Source organism: Numenius arquata, chromosome 7 (assembly GCF_964106895.1).
Source record: "Numenius arquata chromosome 7, bNumArq3.hap1.1, whole genome shotgun sequence".
Lineage (NCBI taxonomy): Eukaryota > Metazoa > Chordata > Aves > Charadriiformes > Scolopacidae > Numenius > Numenius arquata.
In genome coordinates, this window is record NC_133582.1 from 32288603 (window position 1) to 32303532 (window position 14930).

Genomic DNA, 14930 nt, shown 5'->3' on the forward strand with positions numbered 1-14930 from the left:
TCCATGAGATATTGTCTCTGAAGACTTGATTTGTAGTTTGGGGAGCAAAGTTAGTCTATAGCTTTTGTTTGCTTCCTTCCTCTGCATGCTGGCATGTTGTGACTTCCTACAGCAGATACAGTCCTTTCTGGTGATATGACAAGAGTCCACTCAGATCTGGATTCCTGAGCATTGCTCCAAGTTGCTCTCTCTGGATGCTTGCCAGTGCTGATGGTTCATTTCTGCTGTTGTCCATCACAAGTCCCCACTGTGTCACAGACCTGAGCCGAAGCAACCTTGAAGTTGGGTCTAACTTAACAGTTGAATCTGCTTTGAGAAGAGGATTGGGCAGGATGACCTCCAGAGCTCCCTTCCAACCAACAATCCGTTGATTGCAAGTCAACCCTCGGTGTTCAGTCATGAGTCTTGCAATAAAAACCCTACAACCTTATCTACACAAGTAAATTGCAAGTCAGATGAAGCCAGTAGCACTGCTCATGTGCACTTGGCCTGCATGAATTCAAGTATACATGACAGCACTCCCACGCTCTGCTGTCTCCAGGGTAGCAGTGGTTCCCCTAACCTCTGTAAGACACCATGACAGGACTTTGCAGGTGTTCAGCTAGAGCAGTGCTTGATGGCTGCTCTTTGGTCTTTCCCAGAGTGTCCCAGAAGGTTCATCTGCCTTGGCTTTACATCTTTGTACCAGCAAGTCCCAGCAAACCCATGAACCTACATTACTGCATTTCTAGCACTGCAACCCCTGTCAGACCCAGATACTGTCCCAAATCTAGATCTCACCCAAGTTTCTGGAAGTTTATCTCTAGCACATACCTGCACTTCTTTCTTTCCTGTATTTCAGCTTTGACAGAACCTTTTGTTTTGGGACAGCTGAGGTGTCCCATCTCATGAATTACACCTAAGCAGAAGTCCTGGGCGATCTGTGAAGGCTAGCGGAAGACATTTCTGTTTAACTTACTTAATAAACCTTGTTACTGACACCCTTCAGGGAGCCTAACATCTGCATATGTGTAAGAGAAGCCCAATTTTCAGGCTGCACGATGAACAAATCACTTCAATTAACTCTTTGCATCATCGTCTCCTTTGCTGCCCTGCCCAACAAGGAAAGCCGTAGCCTGGGATGCAGATGGGCACAGAAAAGGCTGGAACCAAAATGATCACTCATAAATGATCACTCATAAAAACTCATAAATGATCACACAATAAAAGGGTTTATTTCTCCGAGAACTTGTTCTAGGCGAAGTCTGGCTTCTCTTTTCAACAGTCAGAGAGCAGAGAACGTAGGTGGGAGACTAAAGTATGCTTTACAGACAGGCAAAATTGGCTTACCTCCATGGCATTTTGTGAACATAGCAATAGTGTGGCTGTTAGTGGAGAACTGTAGTCGACTTTCTGAACCGCACACACACACACACGCACATGCACAGAGTAAGTTATAGGCAATAAAGATTTCAGGAAAACACTCCAGATAGAGGCATTTTATTTGCTGCGTGATTTCTTTCACTCTAACATGAACAGGACAGTTAAATACCACTAACAATGCACAGTTCAGTGAATAATTTTACAAGACAAAGCTCTCATCTCTGGCTTTCGTTCCCCATTGACCATGGCCATTCTCTCCATCCAAGTGTCAGATGTTATAGCATAGCTACAGATGTTGTAGTTCTTGTCCTCTCAGTACTCGTGGTATTTACTTATGGAAATGTTTTGATCTGTGTAACCTTTTTGCTGCCTGTAAATGAGGAAAATAGTTTCAGAAGGCAGGGAGGCTGTTGCTCAGAGGACCGAGATAACATACTCATCCTCTCGGACACGTGTTAAAGGTACCGATGGACTCCCTGTGGGACAACTTATGTCTGTATGAGTCAACTAGTGAGTGCCTGTGACCAGGCCAGAGTCACAGAATCATAGAATGGTTTGGGTTGGAAGGGACCTTAAAAACCATTGAGTTCCACCCCCATTAGACCAGTCTGGCACATAAGAGTCAGCACGGAGCTGTAGCCGTAGTCACTCCTCTGCCACTGGCTCTGGGAACTGGGGTGTGGGTTTTCACCCCGTAGGTGTGTCATTCTGCTTCCTTACCATAGCACATTGTGGGTTTAAATATCTTGCATTTGATGGTAGTGTCAGGATGTGTGTGAAGCTGGGTTGGGGTTTGTTTGGTGTTTTTTTAAGCTTATTTATCCATCTGCCTTGTCCCCATCCCCTCAACCAGAACTACTCTTTTAATTAGGATATCTCTTATTTTAATACAAGTGATTAGGACAGAAGGCAAAAGTATATATCATCACAGTGATTTTTATCATAAAACTTTCCTGTTGCTTATATTCTTAAAAATACACATATTTCTATGGTTCTTCAAGGTTTTTATTTAAGTTCAGAAGCATGTTTGTATATTTTGAATCTGTAGCATCACTGATCAAACCTCAGGAAGCATCAAGAGAAAGCTGCATGACAGTCTTTCATATCTGTATACGATGGCTATTAAATCAGCGTATAGGGAGAGAGAATTAGAATTATCCCATTGTATCCCCTTCTGCGTGTCACGTAAAAAAAACAACCATTAAACAGATTTCTTATGCTTACTCCACTGTTTTGTGCAATTAAAGAAAAATAAGTATTCACCACCATTACGGCCTTCTGTTTATTCTTCCGCCACCAATTCTCTTTCAAAAATCCTCTTTAACCAGGAAGCAAACCTGGTCTTAAAATAGCAGGAACATAGGCTGGGAAAAAATCACGGGTATAATCCTACAAACTGCTCTATCCGTCCTAGCAATTTTGGTTTGTTGGGCAAATTAATCAGTCAGTGTGCGAACAGCACCTTGAAAATACAAAATTAACTCTTATTAGCCTGTAAGTACTCAAGATGCATCATGGTGGTGCCTCTTGATTCCAGGCAAAGGTCCTCTTGATTAAATTAGATTGCTAATGTATTAACACATTAGCACACTTGAAGAAAGAAAAGTTTGAAAAAGCAATTTGGTTTCGTCACATGACCAGCACGTATACTTAATGGAAATTTTTCCAGCATTCACAAAACAAAGAAAAATCAATAAAATGCCTGCCAACTGTTCCACTGAAAACATTTTATAATCTAGAGCGCCGAGAATCCCGAGCCAAGATAAACCAGCGTTGCTGACAGAAAATACTGACAATTATTCTACATTGATTCAACTTGGCCCAGCCCAGACTGACCTTGTTTATTCATCTCAGTCTCTTAATTCATATTAAGTTGGCATCAAAATGGGACATGTGGCATGTGGGCTGAAGACCCATTTCTGTATCTTAGACTCAGATAAATGTAGCACATTGAGTACTTCCAGGGCCTTGAGCTCTTAGGTAGATTTATATGCATTAGACAGAACTGGTTAAGTTCCTTTTATCCCTGCTGGGCTTATCATGTCTGTTGACTGTAAAACTAGAAGCTCAGTAGAAGTAACGTCTTCTTCTAAGCCTTCGGATATACATGAAATCCTCCCAGTACTGGTCAATTTTAAAGACTCGTCCAAAGAGGATGGAGGGGTTTAAGCTCTTTTAAAAACATAAAAATAGAAGGGTTATGGCAATTTGGCAGCCAAAAAAGCAATTTGCAGGTCTCGGCAGAATCCGGGGCTGTGTGTAAGAAAGCTGATCAAGACACTACAGAGGAGATAATGGGGTCGAAGAGCAGAAGAATCCATCCGTTTTTGCAACCGGCATAATCTGGTCTCCAATGAAGTTTCTTAGTTTCTTTTGCTAAACCAATAAAGCTTAGCGTGATGGGAGAGTTGCATTACTGCAGCTTACAGATGTCTCGGGAAAGCTGATGAGGAGACTTGCTTTGAGTTGCTTTACGGATGCCCAGCTGATGGCGTAGCTATCACTTGGCTGGTAGTGTGGAGACAAAGGCACAGGGAAAATCTGAGCTTTTTCTTTAATTATGTACGTTCTCATCAGTAATAAAGGTCTTTATTTTATGCCTGGAATGTATTATTTGTACTATCAAAGCCGAGCGAGATTTTGCACCATGGCAGTTAACAAATTGGGTGTCAAACATGACTATGTCCATGGAGGAGGAAAAGCCGCCCAAATGAGGAGAATCCCCACCCCCCAAACAGGTTCCCAGTTGGCCTGGCTTGAGAGGTATAGTTTGTTTTGTCTCCTTCTTGCCCAAGGCAACGCTCCCTGGGACTTTGCTGGGCACTCGGCAGTTTGGGAACAGCAGGACGAGTGGCGAGTCGGCAAGCCAAGGTGGCACAAGATAACCTCCAACTTTCCAGTTCCACTGCCTTGTGAATGGGTTGCTGTTCCATACGCCTACATAAGCAGAGATTAATGATGAGTGAAGAAACCGAGACTAGCAAAACCTAAAAAAAAATAAGGAGCAGCAGGTCGCGGGAGGTGATTCTACCCCTCTACTCTGCGCTCTTGAGACCCCACCTGGAATACTGTGTCCAGCTTTGGAGTCCTCAACACAGGAAGGACATGGACCTGTTGGAACGGGTCCAGAGGAGGGCCACGAAGATGATCAGAGGGATGGAGCACCTCCCCTATGAAGACAGGCTGAGAGAGCTGGGGTTGTTCAGCCTGGAGAAGAGAAGGCTCCGGGGACACCTCATAGCAGCCTTCCAATATCTGAAGGGAGCCTACAGGAGAGCTGGAGAGGGACTCTTTGTCAGGAAGTGTAGTGACAGGACAAGGGGTAATGGTTTTAAATTGGAAGAGGGGAGATTTAGATTAGATATCAGGAGGAAATTCTTTCCTGTGAGGGTGGTGAAGCACTGGAACAGGTTGCCCAGGGAAGTTGTGGATGCCCCATCCCCGGAAGTGTTTAAGGCCAGGCTGGATGGGGCTTTGAGCAACCTGCTCTAGTGGAGGTGTCCCTGCCCATGGCAGGGGGGTTGGAACTCGATGATCTTTAAGGTCCCTTCCAACTCTAACCATTCTATGATTCTATGAAAAATAAAAATAAAAAAAATAATCCATCTGCATTTTTCGTAACACATGGCCGGTGTTTTCCTCCCCGCATCTCCTTCGTGACTTGGATTTCAGTGATAGCAGTGGTCTGGGGACAGGGTTTAAGGGGAAAAATCCCAGAAAATCAGTGCTGCCTTTCGGGTCTGCCATCCTCCTCTCCCAGCACCCGCCCCACTGCCACCGTGCCCGGTGCCTGCTGCCCGTGTCACACATCCCCAGCCCTGTCCCGCTTAACAAAACCTTAATTGCTCCAAAAACCCACCAGCTTTGCTCCACATCTTTGAATGGCAGGATGGTGCTGGAGCAGCTACACGGCCAAAACGCGTGATCCAAGTGACGTTCAGTCAACAAACACGCTGGCATCTGATAAAAAAGGAGCTGCGGTTTGTAGCCAGGGAATTACACAGGCTGCTGTGTACTTGAAAAGATAGAAAACAAATAGACACTCTGCAGCGTCTCCCCAACTCCTCAGCCCTTGTCCCTCCCCTCCCGTCACTTGTGTTTTCTTTTCAAAGACCCACCAGTTGTGGACAGGCAGAGGACACCAAGGGCAAGCCAGGAGAGGACAACCCCACCACCTCCCCAGTGGAGAAACCCTTTCCCAGGAGCCGGGGAGGTAAGAGAACGAGTTGCTTTCCAGTATGCACAAGGGGATGAAGCTAGAAATAACGGTGATTGGAGAATAAATCTTATGAAGGAGCTGGGACTGTTCAGTTTGAGGAAGAGGAGGCTGAGAGAAGACCTCATCGCTCTCTACAACTGCCTGAAAGGACATTGTAAAGAGGTTGGTGCTGGTCTCTTCTCACAAGCAAATAGCCATAGAACAAGAGGGAATGGCTTCAAGCTGCAACAGGGTAGGTTTAGACTGGACATAAGGAAACAATTCTTCACAGAGAGAGTGGTCAGACACTGGAACAGGCTGCCCAGGGAGGTGGTTGAGTCACCATCCTTCAATGTGTTTAAGAGTCGTTTAGATGTGGTGTTGGGGGATATGGTGTAGGGGAGAACTTTGTAGAGTGGGGTTGATGGTTGGACTCGATGATCCCAAGGGTCTTTTCCAACCTGAATGATTCTATGATTCTATGGTTCTATACCTTGAAAAAGAACTTGGTTCTAGGAAATCAAATAAGGCAGTGGCACTGCAGCACGGGACTCGTCTGCCTGCTCTGGCGATGTAGAATAAATCACCCAATCAAATTAATCTCCCTGTCTTGCAGCGCTATTCATGAGTTAACGAAGGCAGGCAAAGTGTTTATTAGTTTCAGCGGTTGTTGTTATTTGGTGCATGATGGCCAGGTCCTCCGGCCACGGAGCCCTACCAGTTAGGTGGCCCACGAAGCAGCGTTTTACAGGGGCTTCTGGAGCGAACAGCCACCACCGCCTGGCTTTGACAGCATTCAGTGACCTCCATCACAGCACGTTCAAAGCAGTGCCTCGGTATAACAGAGGAGCAGCCCGGCACAAGAAAGTCATGGTTAAAGAGCTGTCCTGTAAAGTCAGCCAGGCGGGGCTACGTAGGAGTGTTTGCAGAAGGGGTGAGACGAGGATTTTTATCTTCTGCCTCATCCGGGTGTCCCATCGCTACAGTGACAGGTCTGTAGGAATGGAGCCAGTAACTGTGGTCCTGACAGCCAGGGCTGAGATGGATGGTTTCCAACAAGCCAGCTCTGGGTGAGCTTCGACGTTACAATGATGCTGAACCAGCAGCTTGCCACCATCAAAACGTCCTGCTCCCCCCACCCCACCGCTGCCTTCTGCCGTTTATGGGATCACACAGGGGGCCGCCAACATATTAATCCAAGCATAAAAAAACCCCAAAAATCCAAAAAAAAAAGAGATTTCTTTTCTTTCTTTCCCGTGGGCTTTTGTCCATCCCCTGACCCAAACAGCATTGCCTGGGGATCAGAGGACACGGCAGACGGCACCAAGTGAGGGGCAGAAGCACGTTGCCTGCAGCAGGACTCCTTTTTGATGTTGGCAGCTGTTAATTCGGCTCAAGCTGCAACATGAAGCCTTCATCCTCAAGCACCTCCAGCAGCAACCTGACAGCAAAAAACCCTCCCCAGGCACAGGGCGAGCTCCACCACCCTACAGCTGTGGGCAGAGAGGTGTGCTGCCGCCAGGACTCCCTCGCAACGCGTTGATCCCGCTCTCCCAGCCGCTCCGCACCCGTTCGGGATGCTGCGGGAACCCCCGGTTTATCGCCGGCCCTAGGTCTCCACGCTGGCCCATCCACAAAAAAATCACAGTTGCTTTAACCTGGTGGAGCATTTGAGGAAATATATGCACCCTACGTGTGTAGACTTGTAGAAGCAATATATTAAATATTTTAATTCGGCCATTGAATAACAGGATGTAATATAGCTGTGTCCTATCAAAAAAGGAAAGAGTTACCTAATATCATACCCTTACTTGTTTGGGTTTTTCAGTGAGTTCAACGGAATGTAAATAACATGGTGATCTTTATTTTCTTTTTTTTTTTTCTTTTGAAGGAAATTTGAGAGCAGTTCCTTCAGAGCAGGTAATGTATTTCTGATTTTTTTTTTTTTTTATTTCTGCTTATTATTATTTACTCTATTTTGCAGCTTCCTGAAACTCCCTGAGCCTGTCCCTGCAAGCTGTCTGCCTGCAGGGCTCTCACTGAAATTGGTAGAAATGCTCCTATGCAATGCGGCTAGAGCAGGGCTTCGTCTGTGGCTTTGAATTGAGCGCAGCACATAAAAAGTGAAAAATTATTATTATCCGGTGCCTGCTGGAAGGGACCTAAGAAAGAACTTATTGTCCTCCATCCACGTTCGTCTTAGACGAGCCATCCAGTGCTCGCATTGGCGCTTTCAAGAGCGAGACCACAGTAAGGAGGAGTGAAATACTACCCTATGGTTTCATGATTGCTTTAAGCTGATTTAGCTGCAAGGTGCTGCCAAAAAAGGTGGTCCATCCCTTCCCCCACTGCCAGCCTCCAATCCTATGTCCTCCTCCCTCTCCCGCGCCGGCTTGGGCGCTTCCACCCCGTGAGATGCTCGCCAGGGCAGGAGAGGAAGAGAAGACCTCCACATAGGCATGGAGACCCTACCCTGTCCCCCAAATCTATCGGCTCCCCCCACCGTATCCTGTGAGGACGTTCCCTCCCGGTTTGGTTTGGTGCCCCGGGTGGTTGGGTGTTGGTGGGGGTGCATATAGAGCACATACGTAGGGCGACGCTGTCTCCAGAGCTGGTGAGTCAGCAGCGGGCAGCACCAACGCAGTCCTACTTTAAAGGAAAAAAAAAAAAAAAGAAAAGAAAGGAAAAGAAAAGAAAAACTGTCTCACGGCAGCATGGATAAAGGCACAAGAGTGCCTGTATTTTAACTTCCTCCCAATTACAGTTCTTGTTGAAACTTTTATTTTTGAGGCCAAAGTAGTCAATGTTTGGCGCTGGTACAAACAGATCATTAAAAAAAAAAAAAAGAAAAAAAAAAAAAAAGAAAGGAAATGCTTCAACCTCCCAGTGGAGCAGGATGGCACTTATTTATTTCTTTCATTACAAAGCCAGCCCGTGCCAAGTAAAATCGTGCTCTAAGAGCTGTTCTACCAGTCCCGAAGCGCTGGAGAACAACAGGCGCCGGCCCCACCTCTGCAACCTCCCTGGGTGGAGGATGGGGAAAGGCTGGGGAGCAGGTGACGGAGTTCACCGCAGCAGGGTCGCGCTGGTGGGAGAGCCCCCTACTCAAAGGGGGGCCTTAGGGTGGCTTTGGAGGCCTCGGGGATACAGAGTAAAGTAAAATACAGCAGTGGCGACGGTCTGGAGGCGTTGGTGGCGTTCCTGGGTTTGCAGCTGGGTCATCCAACAGTTTGCTGCTCCTTCCCCAAGCTGCCTGTTAAATCCTCCTTGCCCCCACGTAAAGCGGCTGGATTAATAAGCTGAGAAGTTCATTTGAAAGCTCTGGGCTATCTCAATAAAATCCATGAGCACAAACTCTCTGTAAATGGGAGCGACACAAGGAGCAAAACTTTGCCATCACACAAGGGAGCAGTTAGAGCATCCTTTGGTTCCAAAAAGTTCCTGAGACTTGAGCTAAAAGCTGGTGGGTGACAAGCACGACCTCTGCGTCCCTGGTGGAGGTGCCCTGGTTTCCCCACATGCCGCAGAGCTGCTTGCGCGTGGGAAAATGGGACACCTCCACCCTTGCTGAGCCGCTCCGGTTGTTGTGGGACCGAGGGACGGGAGGCAGCAGCTCTGACCAGCGCTTGGGCTGCAGGGGGAAATGACTTGCTAGGTGAGGGGAAGTCTGGTACCCACACCAGGTTTTTCAGAGTAGGAAAGCCATCCGTCCAGGCAACACTAACTTTGCATTCCTGGGAATACGTTTTCAACACCGTTCTGCCCCGACTTTTAACGGCATGTGGAAATATGGAAGTCTTGGAGCAACTGGGTACCAACAAGCACCCAGCAAATCAAAGCAGCTCTTTTCCAGCTGGACCAAGCTCTGGCTTTCATTCAACCCGTCCCAAATCCAACCCAAATCCACCATCAGCAGCAGCTGCTCTACACTCAGACACCGCCACCAGCATCTGATGGACAGCCCGTCCCGAGGTCCCACTTTCACCCTCCTGCTCCCCCGAGGCTGGCGTCCCTCCACCACCACTTCCCGCACGTTGCTTCAGAGGGAGCCCTCACAATACCGGGCTCGGTGCCACGCCAAGGGGAGCACACCCAAAACCCAGCCCTTCTTGCACAGTCAATTCTGCAGGAAGATCTCTGCAATTGGGAGACGGAGGATTTTCTTTGTCCCCCGTCGCCAGTTCGTTGGCGAAAGGTCGAAGCCAGAAGTGATGTATGCCCCCTGCAAATGGCCACAGAGGCCTCAGTGGGGACGTATCCAACATGGACCCCATCTTTTATAGGTGCATCACAGCACACGTCTTCGTTGCTTGCTGCTGCTCTCAGTTATGAGGAAGCTTCTCCTCCCTGAAACCGTAAAGATCGTGCAACAAAATGTTCCCGGTCACCTGCCAGAGCAGCTGGCTGTCACACAGCCAAACAACGCTCAAGCAGTTGAACAAGATTTGTTTTCTAGAGGAAAGCCCTAGCCCCACAGCACGCAAGAGGCAGCTCAGAGGCAAGACTGTGCTACTGCAGGGGCTGCTGGCGTGTGTCCTCCCCCCTCAGCAGTGCCAGTGGCTTTGCACTAGCAGAGGGCACACGTGTCCCCACTGCAGCCCTTTGGTGCATGGGTGATGATGGGCCAGGGCTAGACGGACCACCACAGTGGTCTCAGCTTGCAGGTAGGACAAACGCCAAGCTGTTTTGGAACCAGTGGTGGCCGGAGATCCTGTCACTGGGGACGAAGGTGGGGATGGCATAGGGAGATGCTGGAGGAGTGAAGATAGGCAGCGGTTTTTTCTTGCCCTGCACGTGGCTTGATTGGGTACCACTCTTCAAACAACAGGGGAGAAGCAAGTGAGAAGTGGGCGTCACATCCACAACATTTGGTGGGGTCAGGATTTGGTGTTCGTGTCTTCCAGGAAAGGCTGGGGATGGGGTGGGGGTAGCCCTGAGGACCATGCTGCTGGAGACCCAGCCTGCTGTTGCTGCTTTGGGCACGGTGATCTCCAGAGGTCCCTCCTGGCCTGCGTTATTCTGGGACTGGGTAATCTTGAGGAAACTCTGTAGGCTGGTTCAAAGAGTCTCCATTTAGCAGCACCCAGCCTTAGATAAGCAAAACTAAGCCTCCAAACACCCTGGTCACCAACCTCGCTACAAATTCTACCCTTTGGAAAAACGTGAATCTCAACTGCGCTGGCATTTCTGGACTGGAGACTGATCTCTTCATCACTTGAGATGCCGAAGCCAATGGTGCCTTGTGGCTACCAAATAGTTGCTTTAACACAGTATCACTCAGATAAATGCCTATCATCAGCCAGAAAGGTTTTGTATGATGCCATCCAAGGGAATCAAGGCATTTCCAGTGAAAGGGAGCAACAGGCGTGTCCTTCCACATAGCCATTCCCGCAGCCTGGAATTGCGCAGTCTCCACCTGAAAAAACAGGTGTTTAAAATAATTCCTCATGGCTCTGCTGTCTCCTACTCTTGTCCTTTCCCACCTTCATCCTGCCACAGAATCACAGAATCACAGAATGATATGGGGTTGGAAGAGACCTCTGGAGATCATCTAGTCCAACCCCCCTGCCAAAGCAGGTCCACCCAGGGCAGGTTGCACAGGAACATGTCCAGGTGGGTTTTGAATGTCTCCAGAGAAGGAGACTCCACCACCTCCCTGGGCAGCCTCTTCCAGGGCTCTGCCACCCCCAAAGTAAAGAAGTTCCTCCTCATTTTTAGGTGGAACTTCTTATGTTCAAGTTTGTGCCCATTTCCTCTTGTCCTGTCACTGGGCACCACTGAAAAAAGATTGGCTCCATCCTCTTGACAGCCTCCCTTTAAGTATTTATAAGCATTGATCAGAATGCTCTTGAGAATAATTGCCTTGAGAATAATTCCCAGGAGAAAAAGTGTAGCCTCTTGGGAGCGATACGGCAGTGCGGAGAAGAGGTTTCTCTGTATTTCCCGCTCCAGGAGACTAAAGGGATCCTCTGTTCTGCCTTAGACCTGGGGAGATGGAGCAAACCACTGCCTCCATCCTGCTAGCCCTGCAGGTCCGAGATGGCTTAGTGGCTTTTCAATTACAGGGTGTGTCTTCCCATACCGCTCCTCCCTTCGCCTGCTGGAGCGGGACCACATCATTACCATGCAAAGCCCCACAATCTGAACTCTCCAGGGCACAAGTGGATGCTCTCCTGTCAGGATATTCATGTTTTCCTGCTCTGGATGACTAGCTGCTCATTACCATAGGCAGCAGCACCGCAACGCTGCCTTCCCCCGTTCCTGGACAGCACTCTTCCTGCGCTATGAAAATCAGCTCTCATCAAATTATTACAGCTTCTTTTATTGCCGGGGTGCTACATCCGAAAAGATGCAGGTGTCAGAAGAGGGTTCCAGTCATTATCGCTCCTCAGCCTTTGATGAACATTAAACACCTCTACGAGCTTGATGCCACATCACAGACTTCCCACGCGACACCGCCAAGTCTGCTTTAGTATGACCAGAGAGGTTTGCAAATAGGTTGTTTTTTTTTTTAAAAAAAAGTATTTTTAAAAGCAGCAACTGGGTAGATCTGCAGAGCTGGATTCTTATTAACCTCTCCCCAGACAGAGGCACAGATCACAAATCCCAAAACCCAGGTCAGATACCTATCTGACGCACTCAGGACCCCGAGGCTTGAGCAGCAGGGACCTACCCAAACAACCTGGAACTCTAAATGGTCAAATATGATGTGTTGGGTTTTTTTTCTCCAGCCTGCATTCACCTTCGTGCCTATTCCCTTGGTCCCCAGAGCAAGTACCAGCAGAAACCCCTCTGCATCAGGCACTGGCACAGCTCTAGCCACCCCTTATTTTCAGCCGTTGATGCTCCTCAAGGCTTTACTGCAAAAAAAACGGTCTTTCTTATTTTTTGGAGCCCCCAACAAGTGCCATTTGGATGGCGGGCAAGGAGAGCCCACAGAAAGCCTGCAGCCAGCCAAAATCCAAGGCACACGCATGCAGCCCCCCCCCCCCCCCCCCCCCCGTGAGGGCTGCTGCTGAGTGAGGCAACCCATAACCTCCTTGAAGACCATGCTTCAGCAGCAGTCTGGGCGGTGAAGCCGTGCTTCGAGTTTCAACACTGGAATAACCCGGTGGGGTTTGGATGGGACAGCAGGGAGGCTTTCTCATCATCTCAAACCACTTCCCAGAGGGAACAGGGGGTCGTATGGTGGCAGGGCCACCTCCCGCCGTCTCCCGGCCAAGGGAAGTGCCAAGCGACGGGCTAGAAAACAAACTTGATGTCCATCCCGCACTCGTTTTGAGACAGCATGCCAAGGTGGAGAGGTTGTACACAGGAATGCGCTTTCGGAGGGCGATCTCCATCTCTGTGGTGAAATGTACATGCCATGAGATGGAGCTGCTGCTCTGGTAAAAGTTCCTCACCACGAAGCCGTGAGAGTTAGGGAAATTTTTCTTTTTTTTTTTTTTTTTTCTTTTTTTTTTTTCCTCCTCTGTCCTGCTGTCCAGGAGCACTCCCGTGAGTCCTGTCCTCCCTGCCCAGTGCTCCCACAGCCGGACACAGCCCTGGTCACCACCTCCTGGGGCTGAGGCCACCCCTCTTCCCATGCCAGCCCACCTGTCCTGCCCGCCAACACACACCTTGCCCTTTGTTTTCAGCTCCACACCTAGTTTTTTTCCTTCCTATGGTGAAGGGCTGGCTACTCATCAGTAATTCAAAAGAAAGCAGTGACTCACCAGACTGCAGCGCTTTCCAGGGCAAAGCATTTCATGCATTTCGCAGGCACGCTAGCCTGTGTTATGAAATAACCCCTATTTTGTGGCACATACAACCTCCCCATCCTCGTGTCCTTCGCTAAACCAGAGAGCTGATGCTTCCACCCGGCGCAGAAAGGAGATTTGTGCTCAAATCATGTATTCACGGAATCATGGAACTGTTGGAGTTGGAAGGGACCTTCTAGAGATCATCTAGTCCAACTCCCCTGCCAAAGCAGAATTTGCCTTGTATGAGCAACGCAAAAAAGCCATCCTGCACATAGCTTTGAGAACCCCACTACCCACTGGCCTTAACCCAGCCTCCTGGTGTTTGCGGTTATTTTAATTAAAATGGTAACAAAAATCTAAAGGTTCGCTTTTGCCGATAAGCTCCCAGGCATCGGGAAGGGGGCTCAAAGGCTGACGGCCCCTCCCATCCCAACCCTGTGTCCAGCACAGGGGACACCGGGAGCTGCCGCTGGAGCTGCAGCCCCTGGTTCCCCCAGAGCAGCCCGGGAGGGGGGTTGCATGGGGCTTAAAAAAGGAGGGGCAAGGTGCCTTACCTTGCACGACAAGTCCGTTTTAGGGCTGCATCCTCCATTCCCAAGCCAAAATGGGACAGAGTCTGCAGTTGTCTCCTCTCCCCGGTTGGGATGGTGTTTCCTGTAACCATGCGAGGTGTCCATCCCTCATGGACTGATCCTGCCCGTCTTTCCCCGCCACAGGAGACAGGAGACAGCGGGTCGCTCAAAGTCGTGCACTTCGGGCTGGTGTGACTGAGGGCAGGACCCCCTTCGCTGCCAGAGCAAAGAACCTCACCGAGGTGGCCAAGATCACGCAAAGTCCTTCAGTGAACTTCCAGCTGGCCCTGGATCCCACCACCAGCAGAGGACGAAGAAAAAGTACTCAGAAAAAGTGCTGCCCTTAGACCTCTGAATTCTTTCTGGGTTAACACAAATGTGTCTGTGCACAAGCTGCCCTGCGTTTGCTTACGGAGGGCAATTTGGTGACATTTTCATGGTGTCATTCAAAGACATCAAAAAGGCGAGTAATTGCAGATCCCCATTTGCAGTACAAACGCAAGGCTGAAAAATTCTGGGGGATGGGGGTTCTTGGACGAATCCATAAACTTCTCGGGAGAAAGTCTGTAATTCTCTGTGCATTATATGTTTTAGCAATCTTCACTTGGAAGCAGATTTGAATTTCCACTCAAGGCTCTGAAAACCGTCCTATTGAGATACCAGCAGATAAAATCTTCACTCAGGATACCTCTGTGAAAGAGCAGCCTTTCACAGTCGGCAGCATTTTGCGAAGAATGCTCTCAATTTTCATATCTAGATGTATCATCTGAGTTGAATAACCATTATTTTGCCTTGAAAAAAAAAAAAAAAAAAGGACGCAGAGCCTCTTAAACATCATTCCATTGGAGTCCAGATTTTAATCTGCCTCCTCTAACCATGAAGGGAAAATGCACTGAGGAGGTAACGTAACCCGTTTCAGCCCTCTGGTCTTTTTCTGACAGCGAAGAGAGGGGTGAGCATCGTTGCAGGGCACCCCATCTGATGGGGCGTAGAGTGTACGGACACGGATTTTTTTTGTTTTGTTTTGTTTTGGTACTCTACCGTACCCAGGCAATG

General features: G+C 48.7%; 1 protein-coding gene across 1 annotated transcript in view; it reads left to right on the plus strand.

Annotated features, from left to right (window-relative positions):
* WDPCP (WD repeat containing planar cell polarity effector) overlaps positions 1-14669 on the plus strand; it is a 162979-nt gene extending 148310 nt beyond the window's left edge. The window contains exons 17-19 of the mRNA XM_074150725.1: positions 5475-5575; positions 7452-7480; positions 14019-14669. Of these exons, the coding sequence (XP_074006826.1) occupies positions 5475-5575; positions 7452-7480; positions 14019-14069 (181 nt within the window). The 3' untranslated portion in view covers positions 14070-14669. The remainder of the gene's footprint in view (positions 1-5474; positions 5576-7451; positions 7481-14018) is intronic.
* The last annotated feature ends 261 nt before the right edge of the window (positions 14670-14930 follow it).